Source organism: Phycodurus eques, unplaced genomic scaffold, assembly GCF_024500275.1.
Source record: "Phycodurus eques isolate BA_2022a unplaced genomic scaffold, UOR_Pequ_1.1 contig_177, whole genome shotgun sequence".
Lineage (NCBI taxonomy): Eukaryota > Metazoa > Chordata > Actinopteri > Syngnathiformes > Syngnathidae > Phycodurus > Phycodurus eques.
The window spans coordinates 71,093-89,549 of record NW_026904174.1 but is presented as its reverse complement, the minus strand read 5'-3'; the positions used below and the strand labels follow the sequence as shown (position 1 = coordinate 89,549).

At 42.7% G+C, this 18,457-nt stretch overlaps 3 protein-coding genes and 1 long non-coding RNA gene across 5 annotated transcripts; all 4 read right to left on the bottom strand.

Moving 5' to 3' along the window:
- Positions 1–4,302: 4,302 nt before the first annotated feature.
- Positions 4,303–6,023, bottom strand: LOC133398437 (uncharacterized). Its single transcript, XR_009767815.1, has 3 exons — positions 5,910–6,023; positions 5,127–5,244; positions 4,303–4,385 (listed from the first exon to the last, which is right to left on the bottom strand). It is a non-coding gene; the product is annotated as an uncharacterized LOC133398437 (long non-coding RNA).
- An 808-nt stretch (positions 6,024–6,831) lies between these two features.
- On the bottom strand, positions 6,832–7,826 carry LOC133398439 (uncharacterized). The gene is made up of 4 exons (XM_061669985.1): positions 7,673–7,826; positions 7,346–7,518; positions 7,007–7,255; positions 6,832–6,912 (listed from the first exon to the last, which is right to left on the bottom strand). Exons 1-4 carry the CDS (start codon positions 7,824–7,826, stop codon positions 6,832–6,834), a joined length of 657 nt encoding a protein of 218 aa, XP_061525969.1.
- LOC133398438 (uncharacterized) lies at positions 7,823–10,246 on the bottom strand. Its single transcript, XM_061669984.1, has 7 exons — positions 10,236–10,246; positions 9,093–9,294; positions 8,742–8,975; positions 8,641–8,671; positions 8,350–8,436; positions 8,094–8,274; positions 7,823–7,970 (listed from the first exon to the last, which is right to left on the bottom strand). The coding sequence occupies exons 1-7, from the start codon at positions 10,244–10,246 to the stop codon at positions 7,823–7,825; spliced, it is 894 nt and encodes a 297-aa protein (XP_061525968.1).
- Positions 10,247–10,480: 234 nt separating this feature from the next.
- Positions 10,481–17,624, bottom strand: LOC133398440 (uncharacterized). Of its 2 annotated transcripts, XM_061669986.1 has the most exons (3): positions 13,732–14,338; positions 11,517–11,581; positions 10,497–10,569 (listed from the first exon to the last, which is right to left on the bottom strand). In XM_061669986.1, the coding sequence occupies exons 1-3, from the start codon at positions 14,336–14,338 to the stop codon at positions 10,552–10,554; spliced, it is 690 nt and encodes a 229-aa protein (XP_061525970.1). In that variant the 3' UTR covers positions 10,497–10,551. The 2 variants fall into 2 exon arrangements, 1 of the variants encoding a protein (XP_061525970.1); XR_009767817.1 differs by lacking the exons at positions 11,517–11,581; positions 13,732–14,338 and adding an exon at positions 17,098–17,624 and having other exon boundaries at positions 10,481–10,569.
- Positions 17,625–18,457: the final 833 nt, after the last annotated feature.

Below are 18,457 nucleotides of genomic sequence, written 5' to 3'. Positions count from 1 at the left end.
TGCGAGCTGATTTTATCACTATTTTTCTTTAGCGAGAACTGCAGGAAGTTGTTCACCTCTGGAACACTCACAGAATTCGCCCATGCAGAAATGCTGCATCTCCAGGTGGGCGCCCAGTGATGATGTACACCCTACCCGAACTTTTTGGAGCCAGAGAGTCCTTGAAAGAGGTATCTCGAGAAAAGATAGAGATCTGCAGAGGAGAATGCCTTCAGAGAGGACCGTACCCCTGTGATGATACAGTGTTTGACATTTGTTGTCTCGCCATGGCAGAAAACAGTCTTCATCCACCCACCTCTCCAGAGGAAGCCATCGAGCTTTACATGTTCTTACGTGCTTACATACGAGCGCAGATTTCATGAACACAACCTGCTCTACAGGATCAAATGACAGGATCATGTAACCCTCCAAAAATGGTAGACCTCACGGACCATGAATTTAACTGTAGAGGGTATTAAAACAGTAAATTACTGTGAATTTGCTCCAAATGGATATCTCCACGTTGTGCCTCGTATATCTTCTTTCTATTCCAGAAAAGCAAACGTCCAATGTATGCATGAAGAAACATGGGGAATCTTGGGTGCATTGTGTTCATCATTTATAAATAAAGGTTTCTAATATGTGTATGCTTAATGTCAAATGTAGCTCTGACACAATATCTGCTGATACCGAGCAGTGAAACCTTTTTCTTTGTTGATACTTAGTTTTTGTTTATTATAGCACGAAGGAATGATACCTTCCTGATTTTTTTTTTTTGGGGGGGGGGGGGGGTGTTCTCTTGTGAATTGGTTGTCTGTAATCTGCAGCAAAACAATTAGACATAACAAAATTAGTATTTGCTTATCATGTCATCTCTCAAACATATAAACAGATCAGATCAACTACTGTATTTTTAGGTATTTGAATGCCATGTCACTCTACATTTATGTTAAAATGCAGTTGTCATTAAACTTTCAGCAAATGAAGCATACTTACAAATATATTTTAATATAGCAAGTTCTTTACTTGAGTTTCCACATATTTAATACCCCTAACATTTAACAATGCAAGCATGGAAAAGAAACATGTCCAATTTAAAGATTGCAGGTTGAAACATATCATGTCTCACAGAGCATGACTCTTGAACGACATGACTAAACAGGTAACACTTAATCTGTTTGCAAAACAAACATAAAATCCCAAACCACCTTGTCCCAGACTCACAAACACTGTCGTATTAACATTTGACATGAGGTAGAGATTCAAATTCTATTATAACAGCAAAAATACAATGGTGTTTCTAACGTACAATCATTCCCATCCATCCTAGACTGATAACAAAAGTGAATTGTTGAAAGGGTAGAAAGAACATTTTCAATCAATCTGTGCTAGTGTGAGTTATTGTTTCTTGCATTACTTACACAGACCCTAAGCTAACAAAATCCTTATATGCTATGGCCCACATTCACAGTCTAAACAATCATAGCTGGCTGAATGGGGAACAGAAAAATGTGTATGTGAACATCAGTCACTTATTCTTATGCTATGTCCATTGCATGAGTGTTGCTGGACAATATTGCTTCCATTTCAGCTCGAAGCTCAGGATAGCTACTGTAAGTTGATGGCAGCTCCACTGTTGGGTATGGGCAATTGGCCGCCGTGCTAGCCCTTCCAAAGAGGTGAAAGTGATTTGAATTTCTTTTACACAGATAACATCCAACCCAGTCAGAAATCTCATCAGCTTCCGGAGACTTATTTCATCCAATCCCCTTATGTACTGATGTAAAAATCGCAAACTTTGGTTCTCTGCTGAAGTAGCAGGAAAAGCTGTTATCATTTTAATCACCTTTCGTGTTGTCAGTTTACTGTCCTCATACAGCTTCTTCATATCCTCTACATGAGGGAAAAACCTTCCTGAGTGTTGGTCCTGCAACCTCCGCAATATTATCCAATGCATATTTTGGATGCTGGATGATTTGCTTGTGGGCAACCTGGATAAGCACAGCTCTCAAGTTATCTTGTGTTGGTATTGTTCTTACTCCCATGCGATCCATAAGATCAAGAAACTCTTCCTAATCATCGCCGATAACAGCTTCTTGCAAATCAGTGGACAAAAGATGACGCTCAGATTGACTAAGATACAACATCAGGGAGTCGAACAGTAAATCAGATGAAACGGAGTGTTCACCAAATATGATAGCTGCCGTAAAGGCTTGTGCCAGCCGAAATGGAAAATACCCATGGTCGTTCAGTCCCTTGGCCAATATGCTGCCAACAGATTTCTATTCTTCCTCTTGCCATTTCGGGGAGAGTGATGGCACCCTCACATCTGGACCTTCTGCTGCACAGTCTAGGAATTCTGTCCAGAAGGCAGCGTATACATCCCTAGACACACCATCAACATCTGCCCCCATTTCATCAATAAAGCTGTATTTCACAGAGTTTGTCATCACTGCTTCATCCTTGAATTGAATTGGGTAATAAGTTCATCTGAGAGAGTTACTCGGTGAAGTTTCACATTCATATGTAAAAGTTCAAAGGCAGGACTTGGTGGTCTACCAAAAACTGTCTCGGCATCATTGGGAGTTGAGGTGTAAGTGGGGATGTTAAGTTGTTCGTCTTCTATTGCAAGGTTTGGATCATATATGAGTGTATCATTAAGATCACCTAAAAATTGCCCCCCGGTCAAAGGACCAAAACTGACCTCTAATGTATTACACAAAGACGTAAGATCAATAATCTGAACAGCTGCAGTGCTTAACTCATCATCTTCCGTTGTGTGTATTTGACTTATTTCACTGCTATGTCTTTTCCACGTCAGCTGCTCCACCTTTTCCGTTGTTTGTTTCTTTTCTCCACATTCTGTTGAGTTTTCATGTTGCTCATCTGTCGGTATGTCAGCTCCTTCCTCTTGGTCTTCTCCACCAGCAAGGGTCTTTGTGAACAAATAAAGTCTTAACAAAGCTAATTTGTGTGTGTCATAACACTCCCGAACACTTACGTCTTCATCAACTTGTGCTTCCTGAAAGTTAACGATGTCATGACTGAACTCTTCCCACTTTCCCATTGTTGACGTCTCATTCGGGAAAAAAAAAAAAAAAACAGTTGTTTTGCTTGAGAAAGGATCTCAGTTTTAGTGGCATTCTTGTTAATATCCAGAACTCTGGTTCCTCCACCGCTGCGTTTTCTGACTTGTTTGTTGTCATGTATCCAACCTAATTCTATTTTTCTGGTTGTCTTCCAGGCTCGCTTATTATTTTTTAGGTACACATTTGTTGGTTTCACTGTATTCTCTCTCTCTCCCTCAAAACCATGATCACAGGCTTTGTTACCCATTGTGCCCATTTTCTTACTAAGTTTTTGGAATAAGGAAAGTCTTTTTGTATCATCTCCACCTCTTCTCTGTTTTTCCACTGAGAAACGCCTTGTAGCAATCCTATCACCATAGGCTGGAATGTAAGAGGCCAAAGCAGCATCATCTATTTCTCCAATTATCGAGCTGTCAATCTATATTTAAAAAAAAAGAAAACATTAGACATGATGAAACAAACTATTATCTCCAAGACTATTTACTTCTGTGTTTAATTCTCAGACAACACATTACAAATGCCTAATGCAGATGATAACACAATGGACAGTGTAAGACAATAAAAACAGATTTGGAAGCTGGCAATAATGTGAATGCGCTTATTTAACATCAGACATTTACGTTTACAGCTAAGTTTCTAATAGAGAATGCTCAGACCATATCTTAGAGAACCTGATGACCCTCCATGTGAAACATCTTGTTCACTCCAGATAAAGAGTCAAGTCTACTGTGTAATCTGCAGCAAAACAATTAGACGGAACAAAATTTGGTGACTATTAGTATTTGCTCATCATGTCGTCTCTCAAACATATAAACAGATCAGATCAACGTACAAACATTCCCATCCATCCTAGACTGATAACAAAAGTGAATTGTTGAAAGGGTAGAAAGAAAATTTTCAATCAATCTGTGCTTGTGTGTTATTGTTTCTTGCATTACTTACACAGACCCTAAGCTAACAAAATCTTCTCCTTATATGCTATGGCCCACATTCACAGTCTAAACAATCATGGCTGGCTGAATGGGGAACAGAAAAATGTGTATGTGAACATCAGTCACTTACTCTTATGCTATGTCCATTGCATGAGTGTTGCTGGACAATATTGCCTCCATTTCAGCTCGAAGCTCAGGATAGCTACTGTAAGTTGATGCCCATTTTCTTACTAAGTTTTTGGAATAAGGAAAGTCTCTTTGTATCAACTCCGCCTCATCTCTGTTTTTCCACTGAGAAACGCCTTGTAGCAATCCTATCACCATAGGCTGGAATGTAAGAGGCCAAAGCAGCATCATCTATTTCTCCAATTATCGAGCTGTCAATCTATATTTAAAAAAAAAAAAAGAAAAGAAAACATAAGACATGATGAAACAAACTATTATCTCCAAGAATATTTACTTCTGTGTTTAATTCTCGGACAACAAATTACAAATGCCTAATGCAGATGATAACACAGTGGACAGTGTAAGACAATAAAAACAGATTTGGAAGCTGGCAATAATGTGAGTGCGCTAATATAACATCAGACATTTACGTTTACAGCTAAGTTTCTAATAGAGAATGCTCAGACCATATCTTAGAGAACCTGATGACCCTGCATGTGAAACATCTTGTTCACTCCAGATAAAGAGTCAAGTCTACAACCGTTTGCAGAGGTTCACCTTTTTTTTGCAAGTTTAAAAAAAAAGATTTTGCAACTGTAAGACACAGGTATTTGGAACTGAAAAATACAGTATAGTATTTCAGTCTTAAGATAAATCAACTACTGAAGAGCTAGGAATTATGACAACTCCTTTTTTAGATGAGCATAGTAATTCTCTAAATTATACTTAGTCCCCACCACCACAATGTCGTCTGTATTTTTTCATTTTAAAATTCACGCTGCGGGCCCAATTGTAGCCCCCCAGCGGTCAAGTTTTGGCCTGCGGGCTGAATGTTTGACACCCCTGGTCTAAAATGTATTGGTAAAAGTATAATCATAAATTAATTTGAATGTAAAATATAGTTGAGAAAATAATCTAAAAATTAATAGATACCAGCAGGAACAAATTTCCTGTGACTTACATGATCTTGTTTAATTTTCTGAATACTCTCCTCATGAACACCTCTGTTGCGTAGAAATTCCCACAGACCATCATCATCTTGTGGGAGGCCAGGGGTTGAGGATGTAGCCATTGCAATGCTGGCATTGAGAAAATGTAGGAAAAGGGCATCATCGATATGTGTAATCATTTGAAACTCAACCTGTCATCAAATGTGCTTACTTTAATGTGCTTACTCAAATCACCACCAAAACTGATTTGTGTTGTGTCCTTGTGTAATGAAAGCCTTGACTGGTTATTCAAAAATAATAACATAACGGCACTCTAATAGTGCAAAAGACTAAACTCAGCAGCTCAATGTGGGCTTTTATCAGTTTTGTTGTTGTTGTTAACAGTATTTCAATAGTCTACTGGCAACGTTCTGTGTTGTTTACATGCTTACGTGCCCCATGTTAAACAATTAACACTGGTACTATGCCTCTGTAGTGTTAGTGTATACTTGGTATATAAACTAACGTTACAACGAATGTCTCGTTCTACTTACGGAAGCGTAATGTTATTGTATACTAACGTGATGATGAAAAGCACGTTGTCAAGTCAAGGACGAGCAATGAACAGCATCAGCTAAACATATAGTAACTGTTACCTTACTGAAATCATGTCGAGGAGACGTTCGACTTCGTCAATTACTTACTTGCTACATAAAACCATATAGTAAATATTGGCTTACATTAGAATAGTATGCAGTCTAAAACTAAAGTATTTAGAGCATTATACAATGTGTGTTACTCATTATGTGACTTACCTTAATTGAAGCGGTAATGTAAACGCGTATGGGCAGGTTGAAGGTGTGCAAGCAGTAATCCGCCATGAGTGAGTCCGCAAAGAGTCACTTGCAGTTCGCAGGTTCTCGCGTGAGTTCGATGTGTCCCGATAACTCAGAAGAAAAATTAGTCCGAAAAACAGGTGGAAAAAAAATTTGTCAGAAAAACAAAGCCCTCAAAAACATTACTCAGAAAAACAGGAGTTTTTTTTATTTATTTTTTTATCCAAGTGAATGTAGCAATCAACACACTTTGTAAACATGTTTCCCAAAATAAAGTGCACATCAAGTAAGGCACTGTGGATGTAAAATACACAAAAACACACACACCCACACAATCTTGACAAATATGTAAAAAAGAGATCAAATGAAAAGCACACCCCACTGTGCAAGTCAAAATCACAGCAAACGTTTTAAAGAGGCAAGTCAACAGCGCAGCGAACGTTTTAAATAGTTTACAAAGTTGAAAGCACAGCAAACGTTTTAAATAGCTTAAATAGTAAAAAAAAAAAAAAAAAAAACGCAGCAAACCTAAGGAAATGTAAAACAATAAAAAAAAATCACAGCACACGCAGTACCGCTGTTTACAAAAGTAAAAAGCGATGAAAACTATTTCCAAAACTTGAGAGCAGGCAAAAGATTTCTTGGGGCTGAGGTTACGGTGTTCCCTGATGCTTGTTTTTTCCTCGGGCCTTCTCCAGAAGTAGACCTTGAGTTTGCCCAGCGATTCCTGAGCGCGTTTGGTCTTCTTCTCTTTTTTCGGCTGGTATTCGTCGTCCGCCACCTCCGCTGTCTCCCCCGCCACATCCTCTGCAGTCTGCTGCGCCACCCTCTTCTTCTTAGGCTCCAACGGATCCTCCTCATCCTCCTCTTCCTCCTCCTCCTCACAGTTCTTCTTCTTGTTTTACTTGTCCCCTCTGAGCCCTTCTATTCTTCCGGAAGAGCTGATTTGCTTCTGTACAGCCTCGGGGTTATTCTCCCAATTCTGGAAAAGAGGTGAGGGGATTTGTCAATGCGCGTTAAATCTGGCTGGAAGGGGCGTGCATTCAGTGAAGCGGCAGCTCTCGGGCCATACTCACCCAGATGGCCTGGGAGATCCTGAGGTCCGTTAAGTTTGGCTCGAGGGAGAGGCCCATATCCTTCCAAGCAGCGCGGAAATTGCTGACAAGGCCCGTGAAGACGCCGCTGCCATTGTTAGCCAGGAAGTAGTTGTTAGGCGGGTTGGCCTTCCGGCGCAACTGACCCCACCGTTCAAACCAAGAGAACTCTTTCGCATTCAGGAAAATCTGAGCATTGCCGTGCGTCCTGAGTGTCTTGTGTTGCACTACCTGTAAACAAGAGGAGCAGGATCGGTGCGCCACGGAGGCGTGGGCGCAAAATAAAAGAAAAGCGGCGAGAAGTGTCATGCGGGTACTCACGTCGATCAGGTAGCCCTCCTCCGGGCTGCCCTTGGCATTGTCCACCTCAGTGACCGTCATATTGACCAGGACACTGTAGCAGTGGCCGTAGAGGGCAGTGAGGTAGGCGGCCAGGTACCCGAAGAACTGAAAACGGAGGTTTGAGATTTCCCTGTTTTGCTTTTCCATTTTTTCTGAGAACAGAGAGAGAGAGAGAGAGAGAGAGAGAGAGAGAGAGAGAGAGAGAGAGAGAGAGAGAGAGAGAGAGAGAGAGAGAGAGAGTGATAGTTATCCAAGTGTGAGGGCCTTGGCAAGCGCAGTGGGCGTGGCGAGTGCTGTGTCACACACCTAGCAGCACGGGGATCTTGGCCGCAGACAGTTGGCGGCAGGCCAGCAGGTCCATCATGTTCACATGGTTGGCGCTTTTGCACCATCTGACCATAGTCTGGTGCTCGACCACCGGGCTGGCTGATTTCCTGCACCAGCTTCTTGATCTGCTCATGCACCAGGGATAGGCGATCCCTTTTCAAGCGAATATATATTGGTCGGTTTTTCCTCAGGTACTTGATAAATTGTTGCACGTGCCTCATGAACTGAATACGTGTCGAGATTTTCAGGTCCCTTGGCATGCAACAACTCGGGGAATCTGTGAGAACAAAATTGAAAAAACGAAATGCAATTTAAAATACAATTTTTTTTAAAAATCACAGTTTACATGAAGCCCGTCCTGCATGGCAGCGGCGGCAGCGAATCGAGCGTTTGCACGTACTTCTGTAAGTGAGGCCCGTTGTCAAGGAACCGCCAGTCCCACATATTCTGCGACTGCCATCCCTCAATCATATAGGACACGAAAAACAGGACTCGGCTCATTTGCGTGACAGCATAGTTATTCTTTTTCCTCGACCCATTCTGCGGGAAAATATTTTTCAGATATTCCTCAATGTAGGCCACTGTGGAGACAGGACAGAGGCGGCGTTAACGTACAGCGCCAGTGCGGTGGCACACGCGCCCGTGTAGACACTCACCGATGCATTTGGGGAATTGGAGTTTCATTGCTTGCCTTCTACTGTTCTTCTTTCCAAACAATTTGTTTGCTTTACGGCGAAGACGCTCTGCAAAGAGGGGGGGAAAAAATAAATACAAATTCCAAATAAATAAATAACTATATATATATATCTATATATATATATATATAGATATATATATTTATTTATATATATATAAATATATATATATAGATATATATTTTTTATTTTATTTTTCAAGACACACACACACACACACGCGCACGCACGCACGCAAGCACGCACGCTCACGTTTTGCTGTCTCATTGGGGAGACCCTCATCCTTAAAGAAAAAGAAGAACACAGTGAGCATCACATGGCGCCGACAGTCCGGCTGAGCACTTTTCACTCACATCGCTGGAATCCCGCGGCCTGCCGAGATCTGTGGCCCCCCAATCATCGTCGTGCTCTTCCTCCCAATCCCAATCCTCATTCTTATACTCAAACTTTTCACCCTGGGACTTGTCGCTTTGAATTGCATCGCACGGACCATCCTCCGACGGACCGGCCTCGCCCTGGAGCTCCTCATCATCTGGTTCTTCACGCTCTTCCTCAATAGGACACTCCGACTCCCTTGCCACTGATCTCTTCAAAAGAGTACGAGAGAAAATGCACAGACAGACAGGCGAGTGTCAAGACAGACAGGCGAGTGTCAAGACAGACAGGCGAGCGTGCAGACGGAAGAAGTCCAAGTACTGGCCTACCCCAGAAGGGTGCACGTCAATCCTCGACTCCAGAAGCTCAAACTTCATCCCGGCCTTCAGCTCAGAGACTTGCTTTTCCAATGATCTTATGGTGGCCAGATGGGCGGCACAGTCCAGACAACCGCTGGATGGATTATCCACCTCCACCTCCTCCTTCTTCTCCTCCTCAGCAGCCTCATTCTGAGCATTCAAATCTCGCTGGCTGACCAGCGAGATTTACACAACATAACAGTGCAAAAAATAAGTTATTGTATGATCATGACATCAGTATATCAGTATATCGAGTGCCTTCAATCCCCCTTTCGGACTCTTTCGAGTCCGACACCAGGATATGTTAAATAGCATGTAAGAGAATGTACGATTACAAAAATATGCCCGCAGGGTCATCGAGCATCTCAGGGGTATCCCCTGAAGACAAGAGTGGCATCATCTGGGCGGGGTTATTAACATCTCTCTTTTCGATAGCTGCTGTAATGAGTCGCTGGCTAAGAGAGCGCAAGCAAGGAATGCAACAACATCCACATATTGTGAGAAAAGCAGATACCAGAGCCTCATAACGTCCAAAAACACTCATCCAATTGTCCCAAATAGAAGTATCTACCCCTGAATGTTGTTTCATCTTTTTGTTTAATGTTCTGAGCCCTTCAATTGCAGAGGTTAAGCTGCCATCAGAAGCTGTGTTATTAGGAATAAAAGTGCAACATTGTTCGCCAAACATGGAGCATACGCCTCCTTTTTCTGCCAGGAGCATATCTAAAGCTATGCGATTTTGGAAAGCCATCACCACTCCCGTTGCAATCTTGACACACAGTGTCCTCGTACATGGAATAATACAGCATCCGAAAAGCAATAACAAAGTAACAGCTGAACCCTTTTAGAGATCTAATTGGTATTTCAACGGCGGTAGAGGTGTTTGGTGGCACTGTTAAAGTTATTGAATGGTTGTACGTCCATTCTAGAATCCAGGGAATAAACTGGGATATAGGTACAGTTGGGTGACCTGAATTGAGTTTTCGCTTACTTCTCTGTATTGTTGTTAGGTTTGAGGGCGCACCAAGAGGCATAAAAAAATACCAAACAGGCAAGAGAGTTAATACAATAAAAAGGGTTGTGATATAACAACAAATTGAAACATTGTCCCACTTGCGGGCCATTGTTGGGTGGTGTTTTTTCAGGATCGTTGCTAGAGAGCGCTGTCAGCTTCTTCAGGACCTGGGGTTAGACTAACCGGTCCTAGGTTGAGTCACCGGGATTATTCTGCCCGTGTACCGTGATCTCAACCTTTGATGAGTGATGTCGTCACTGGGATGGTATCTGGTCTGGCGTTGACGTGCAGTCAGTACTTGTGGCAATGATGATCTGTCGGGATGGGGTCTTTGCTGGTCGTGTAGAGGTGAGGTGGTACCACGTCTCCCCCTTTCCTTGTAGGCGGACAGCAGACGATGTTCTCTCCGTCACTTCATGAGGACCTGTCCACCTGGGTTCAGACCACTTTCTTTTGATTACTTTCAACCATACAAATTCACTTTCATGCATTACCAAAGGAGCATCGGGTTGTTTCGCAGTTAGTTGCGAAAAAGCAAGCGTTAGTTGTTTGAGCTCCAGAGGGCCGGAAACATCTGTTGTCTCCAGTGGAGCTGTTTGAGCCGGACACGGTCTGTTAGTATGACATTCAAATGGAGTCCAGCCTTTGGCTGAATTGAGTGACATTCGTACATTCATCAAAGCCAAAGGAAGGGCTTGTAGCCAATTGAGATTTGAAGTAGCTAAAGCTTTGGCCAATTTTTCCTTAATGTTCCGATTCATTCTTTCTACTTCCTGCAAATGTTTGTTTTTAAAATGGGTCCCATTATCAGACCTTATTTTATTTGGGAACCCATGAGATGGAATATAATGGTTAATCAAATGTTTAACCACTATGTTTGCCGTTTCTGTTTTGCAGGGATGGGCTTCAGGCCAACCGGAGAAGGAATCCACTATCACTAGTAGATACCTGTAACCGGACACACTTTTAATCATGTCTGTAAAATCCATCGAAACCACCTGCCCAGGTGCCGTCACGTCCGGATCGTGAGTTCCCTGGGGTGGTTTCGTGGGAGGCATGCTGTTATATCTGCTACAGACACTGCAATCCTGTAGTTCATTTTTAACAATTGCTCTCATGAAAGGATGCCACCAGGTGAGGAGTCGTCTCAGTGTTTCTTCCACGCCTACATGGCATGCTCCATGAGCTTCATTTATCAACAGTTTTAATTGCTTCTGAGGTAGTATACATTTTCCTCCTTTTCTCCAAACACCTTTCTCATCTCTCTCACCCACTTTTGACTTCCACACACTCCTTTCCTCGGGACTACCTTGTTCCTGCCATATTTTAACTGTCTCTTCTGTTACTTCCTGTCTGTCTTTTAATTCTCTTTCACTTACAACTAGTTGTAAGGTGGGAAGATAACCAGCCGCTGCTTTCGCCGCTTTATCCGCTGCGTCATTTCCTGCTGAAACAAAATCATCCTTTTTAGTGTGTCCTTTACATTTTAAGACTGCCACTGCTTTGGGCATCATGAATGCTTCTTTCAATTTTAATATGTCTTGATAATGTTTTATGGGGACTCCCATTGCAGTCATGAAGTCATTTCTTTGCCATTCGGCCATGGCTGTATGTACTACTACATGAGCATATGCCGAGTCAGTGTAAATGTTGGTCGTTTTGTCTTGGGCCAGCTGGAGAGCAGCTGTTTTTTCGCTTCTATGGTTACAAATCCTGTATCAGTTTTGTTACAGCAAACCCTGACTGGAGCCCTTGTTCTCCTTTAAAACAGCATCCGTCCGTGAATAGTATCAAGTCAGGATTTTGCCAAGGGCATGTCATGTCATATAGATCTTCCCTAAGTGTGTTATCTGTTATGATTCGTTGGGTACAGCAATGAGACTGTCCTTCAAAAAGCCCTTCAGCCATGTTAATGCCCTCGTGTGTAAAAAGGATATGTGGCTGTGTTAGTATTACCTCAATTTTCCTTTGTCGTCCTCCTGTTATGGTGAAAACATGGCTTGTCACGTACTGTACTGTACTGTGAGAAGTGCGTACTGTCAATGGATGATGTAAGACAATGTGTGATGTTTTTTGAATGAGTCGAGCTAACGCAGAGGCAAACGCCGCACATACTGGATGTCGCTTTTCGTATTTTTCAAGTGGCGTAGAGGCATATAGACAAATTTGTCTTTCTCCTGATTCCCCCTTCTGATAAAGAGCAGCAGATACACTGCTGGTCTTTTCAGAAACATCCAGAAAAAAACATTCTGTTGTAGTCAGGAATAGCCAATGCGGCAGCTGAGGTCTATTGCTGTTTGAGGTTTACAAAAGAGTTTTCCGCTTCAGTGGTCCAAGTGAGGATATGTGACAAATTTCTCATGCCTTCAATGTTAACCATTTGGCGAAGAGGATGTGTAAGTTCTGCAAAGTCCGGGACATGATGGCGTGAGTAGTTGCACAGTCCTAAGAAGGCGAGCATTTGTTTGACATTGACAGGTTTCGGGTTATGTAAGATGTCATCTTTGTGTGAGGGAGACATCCCTGTGCCTTTGCATGAAATAAGGCGTCCCAAAAAGGAAACTTGTGGCCTTGCAAGTTGTAGTTTGCTTTTGGAGCACTTAAGTCCTACTGATACTAGATGAGACAAGAGTTGCTGGGTGGCTTGAAGACATAAGGACTCGGAAGGGGCGGCCAACAATATGTCATCTACAGATTGTATTAAGAGCACACCTTCCGGAAGTTGAAGTGGTGATAAAAGTTGTCTGAGATGATCATTGAACAGTCCTGGTGACAGAACAAAGCCTTGTGGAAGTCAGTTGTAAGAATAGTATTCATTATTCCAAGTAAATGCAAAGTAATGCTTCATAGATGGGTCAAGAGGAATGCAGAAAAATGCATTAGCCAGATCAATGCAAGTAAAATGGGTGTGAGACGGAGAGAGCTGAGACAGGGCTGAGTGCGGATTGGGTACTGGAAGTGTTGGTGTCAAGACCGCTGCATTTATTGCCCTAAGGTCATGTACCATTCGGAATTTTCCAGTATTTTTCTTTTCAACTGGTACAATGGGTGTATTATACTCTGACTCACGTATTTTGCACAACACTCCTGCTTTTAGCAAGCCTTCAATGGTTTCTGTAATGCCAATTCGACCTGCTTCCTTCATTGGATACTGTGGTATCCAAATAGGATCAGGCTTCATTTTGAATTTCACCGGCTGTACTTGACACAATCCCACGTCTGTTGGCTCTGTAGACCACAGATGTAGAGGTAAAGATTGTACCATAGGATTGGCGAATTCACTGTCAGTTGTTTCTCGTCCATGATGTCTGTCCAACAAGCAGTGCTCCAGGGTTGATGTAGGTGTATACGGTGCAGACTGTATCCAGTATGCATCGAGAGACCGAGAATATAGCAATGTGTCGTGAAAAGTTGGCTGCCAATCAATAGCCTGTGTGCAGCTTAGGACGAACGGACCCAAATCCTTTGCAGTATGCTTTGGTGGTACCATCAGGGACACATGAGGATGACATGGTGGCACAGTGGGATCTGATGGATGAGTCATCATACACCATTTTTGTTGTTCAGGTGTTAGTGAAATTGAAAAAGCCACACCTGGTTTTCCCACGAACAGGTCGCCCATTTGTAGTTCCCAGATGTTGCCTTCTACATTTTGGAAAGCCTCGCTGTACACCTCATCTCCCGTCCTGTCATAGTACAGAGTGCAATGCATACAATCAGAAACCATATCATAGGGTCTGAGGTGACGAACCCATGGCGACCATTGAGTCCAAAAGGTCTCTGCTTCCGTCCAGCCGGGTGAGTCAGTGTCCATTTTCGCCCAGTAGATGTCGGCGGTGGCACACGTCATGCTTGGTAGTTGTCGCTCTGAGTCCTGCATGTAGATGTTTGATGTGTCGTCACCGGAGCAACAGTAGGTGTGTCCATCAGGAAACTGTAATATCAGTCCATCCGGGCTGCACAGTATTGTTGGAGCTGTTTTGATGAGAAGATCCCTTCCCAACAGGTTGACAGGGCAATTGGTCGCATACACAAACGAGTGTAAAAGAGTTTCTGTAAAACACTGAGTAGGTACGGGTGTACTCATGTGCAGGATGGTTTCTTCACCCCGGAATCCAACAAGTGAAATGCCTTTTGCAGTAAGGGAACTTTCAGGTGGTAATGTTATAACGGTTGAATGTCTGGCTCCCGTATCGACCATAAAAGGTCAAATAGTTCCTCCTACCGTCAGTCCGATCATTGGTTCCTGCAGACCGTGGCATGTGGATTCGGGGGCCCATCATTGTGGATACTGGCCCCCAGACGGTGGCAGGTGCTGTTGGTTCGGCACTTGAGGGTAAGACTGCTGCTGGTGCGGTGGATATTGTTGAGTCATATCCTGCTGCTGTTGCTATCCGTATCCCCTTCCGCTTTGCTGGCCATAACCACGCCTGTTGAATCCTCTAGGCGGGCCACTTCCTCCTCTGCCTCCGCCCTCCAGGGGACGCGCTCGGCAGTCTCTTGCCCAGTGTCCGTTACGACCACAGTTGAAGCATTGATATCTGCCAGCAAATGGAGCACCTCGACCCATGAATGGCCCTGTTTGATACATCATGCACTCAGAAACAACATTAGGTAGCGAGGCTCCAACGGAAGCCACAGGTGTGATTTTAATATTTTCTTCTTGTTTTTTGAGACTTTGTAGTTGCATTATAGCTAATTGTGATTTGGTGGTTCTGTGTTTCTCATGCTTTGACTCTTTTTCTTTTGCATGTCTCCTCAGGTGGTGTTTCAGATGTGACAACCAGCGAGCATGATCTGCTCCGGGAAGGTCCGGATTCGCCTCCATGGCTTGCACCACAGACTTAGGAACGCCCTTCAACACTGCTGCTCTAAATACTTGAGAATACAGAGCAGAGTCAGTTGGCAAATGGCCTGTTTTTGAAGAATATTCGACAAGAGCGCGGTCAATATATGCCGCTGCTTCCACATCTGTTCTAGGAGCAAATACTAAGTCGGAAATGACTAGATCAGGAATGGGAAACAACGCGTTTAGTGCAGTGAACAATGTTAAGTAATACTCTCTTGTGAGTGCCTCATTGTCCATTATACTTATCAGACCAGAATTCTTCATCAGTGTCTCCAGTTGGGAGAGAGGACACGCATGTGTCAACAATGCGCGCATGTCTCCTGCTGTTAAAATTTGTCCTGTGACAGCCCTTTGTACCGATCTCAGCCAGTTCTCTCCTCCATTCTGCATTGGCGGAAGTTTCTGCATCAAAACACTTAGATCAGAAGGAGAAAGAGGTTTATAAAACATGGCAGTGGCTCCAGTAGCCGGATCAACCTTGGCCAGCATTGGAGCTTGGACAACAGTTTGAGAGCGTGTCATTGGTCGCAGTGGAGTGGATTCAGCAAAAAGGGGCGCACTTCTATTTTCTTGTGTCTGTTGTAACAGGGAGCCCGGGTGTGCTCCTGACAAAGTCTGCACTTGGCACCTTAAGTCAGCCATCTGATTTTGCAAATGTGCGATGTGATAAGTGTTTGCTACCTGATGGGGGAGTCCCTTCTGAGCTTCTTCTGCTGCTATCTCCTGTTCCCTGTGTCTGAATATTTCATCTCGTTCCGCGTTATCACGTTGTATCTGTTCTGTTATTTCAGCGTTGACAGTTCTCTCAAAACGGGAGGCACGCGCTAAAAGCTGCTCTCTTACCTTTTGTGGCACTTCAGGGTGTCTATTTAAGTCCACCGTAAACGCTCCTATTTGGTTTAACTTTTTATATGGTTCTCCGCGCATGTTTGACACTTTTTCCAGTCTTTCCTCGAACATTTTAACTGAGGCGGTTACGCCTGCGGCCAAATTTTCTGCTGCGTGCTGAATCAGGGGTTGACGTTGTTTCGATCCCACCGAGTCAGTACTGCCATTCCAATCCACATCTAGAGTTCTTCTATTTACAGATAAAATAGGGGCTTGTATGTTTTGCAGCGTCTGTCTCGCATCTGCATATGGTGACTCAGTGAATGGGTTCACTGGCCCTTTTGTATCATTTATTTCCAATTTACCACAATACGGCGGCGGTGCGGACAACGGCTGAGTCACACCCACCCCACTGTATTTTATTTCTTTTCTTGATTGTTTTAATGCACATCCCATTGCCAGCATTCTAGCTTTTGCCATTACTTTTTCTGTCTTTTTGTGATTTTCTCTTACCTTCCTGCCTTTAGTGGACAATTTACTCATCTTCTCTATTTCCTTCTCCAACTGTTTTTTTCTTTTTGAACATACTCTCTCGACTTCCTTCGTCAGTGAAACTAAACAAGCAGCAGTTGATAATGCAGGAAACCAGCCATCCTCACAGCATTCATTCATCCATTTATACAGTTGTTCTTTCTTTCCCTATCTTTCTCAGACAATCCTCCCACACATACATTACATGCAATTTTTACTTGCTCACTTAAGAGTATTTTTTGACCATGGTCTGGAATGACACGCAAGTCGAACCAGTCCGATTCTCGATTGAATTCCCATTCCATTTTTCAGCTGTTTTTTTTTTTTTTTAAGTACTTATTTTTTGTGGATCCACAATATACCTTTATTTCTCATACTTCAAAGACACTTGCTTATTAGCCAAACAAAAGCGTCCGAGCCTTAATTTCGCAAAAGTGGTCGAAACTTTTTTCTCTGAAACAAAAGTACTTGATATTTCATCCAAACAAAAGTACTCGAAGCTTAATTGATCAAAACCACTCGATATTTATTCTTCTTATTCTCACCGGTATTTTGTGCAGAACTTCCTATACAAGGGTTTACAGACTTTAGGATTTCACTATAACATGAAACAAGTCAACCTTATATAGCAAATTATGTTATTTAAAGTTCATCCAGTCAAACATTCAATTTAGATTCCAATAGAACATAAATTCTTGCCTTGTATCAGTCGACAGACAGAAGATCAATTGGGAGGATAAATGTCCTCTTACCTTACATTCGTGTGGGCCCGATGTTCTGTCTGTCGCCCAACACATCAGCCCGAAATCACGTCCGGGGTCACCAATTGTTGAAGGATGATTTTCTCCGCCAGTCCTTCGCGTGTTCTTTGAATTTCGGATGATGAGAATGTTGGGGTCAGAATCAGAGACTGGAAATGAACTTCTATAAGATCTTTATTGCAGAATATTCTGGGCACAAATGTTCTACAGGCAAAGGCTGCAGCTGCTCAAATGAGCTCAAATGTGCGCTTTCTCAGCGTTCAGTGCAAGATTTTAGACAGTGTTCAGGGCGGTGTTTAAAGCTTGAGCAGGGTGGATCCAAGGTCACAGCAATAGCTCTTCTTGGCACAAAACATCCTGTTCTGCGGCTGACATGTAGTTTTCACAGTTACGTGATTATCAGAACATTTTAATACTGAGGTTAGGTTACACAACATAACAGTGCAAAAAATAAGTCTTTGTATGATCATGACATCAGTATATCACGTGCGAGTGCCTTCAATAGACATACACCGAAGTCAGCATCCAAATGCACAACGCGCATTGCGGCGCGTTCTCCCCTGACTGCTCATTGCCAAGGATGATGATGATGATGAAAGAGTCGTCAAGCAATAGAAGTGCACCCAGGAAATATATTTATTTTAGAAAATAAAGTGCACGGCAATCTACGGAAGCGTATTGCATTCACTGGGCTAAAAAAAAAAAAAAAAAAAAAAAAAAACTCCCGTTTTTCTGACCCTTTCTTTCTGTTTTTCGGACTAATTTTTGTTCCACCTCTTTTTCTGACTATTTTTGTCTGTTTTTCGGACTAATTTCCCCCCCCCCACCTGTTTTTTTGACTATTTTTTTCTGTTTTTCGGACTAATTTTCTAAAAAAAAAACGGATTTTATCACTATTTTTCTTTAGCGACAACTGCAGGAAGTTGTTCACGAATTTGTTCATGAATTTAACTGTAAAGGGTATTAAAACAGTAAATTACTGTGAATTTGCTCCACATGGACATCTCCACGGTGTGCCTCGTATACCTTCTTTCTATTCCAGAAAAACAAACGTCCAACGTATGCATGAAAAATCACCGTTTTGCGGCACTCGACAACTGGACATGTCCCCCCACTTAGTTTGATCCGATTGACTGCTAATTTGTTTAAAATACTCCTTTCATCCTTGTTTTTCAATTTGTGTCGCTCACGAAGGTGCTTTGCAACAAAGTCGAGGTTTCGTTTGCAAAGTGGGCACGTGGTCCTTGTCTTAGGCTAGGTCATTCTGCCGAAGAATGGAAAAAAACCACACACAAAAACGTAGGCATACAAACACGTTTGTATTGCATCAAAATGCACATTCCGGCGGACA

Excerpts from the sequence above, each read along its gene's own strand:
- LOC133398439 (XM_061669985.1), bottom strand. The coding sequence starts at position 7,826 with ATGAGCAGATCAAGAAGCTGGTGCAGGAAATCAGCCAGCCCGGTGGTC. Across the intron at positions 7,256-7,345 it reads AGGAGGGCTACCTGATCGAC|GTAGTGCAACACAAGACACT; the intron begins GTGAGTACCCGC and ends TCTTGTTTACAG. Across the intron at positions 6,913-7,006 it reads GGATCTCCCAGGCCATCTGG|AATTGGGAGAATAACCCCGA; the intron begins GTGAGTATGGCC and ends CCTCTTTTCCAG.
- LOC133398438 (XM_061669984.1), bottom strand. Across the intron at positions 8,976-9,092 it reads TTGACGTGCACCCTTCTGGG|AGATCAGTGGCAAGGGAGTC; the intron begins GTAGGCCAGTAC and ends ACTCTTTTGAAG. Across the intron at positions 8,437-8,640 it reads CCCCAATGAGACAGCAAAAC|AGCGTCTTCGCCGTAAAGCA; the intron begins GTGAGCGTGCGT and ends CCCTCTTTGCAG.
- LOC133398440 (XM_061669986.1), bottom strand. The coding sequence starts at position 14,338 with ATGGTCGATACGGGAGCCAGACATTCAACCGTTATAACATTACCACCT. Across the intron at positions 11,582-13,731 it reads CCTGTTCGTGGGAAAACCAG|GAAATGACGCAGCGGATAAA; the intron begins GTGTGGCTTTTT and ends TTGTTTCAGCAG.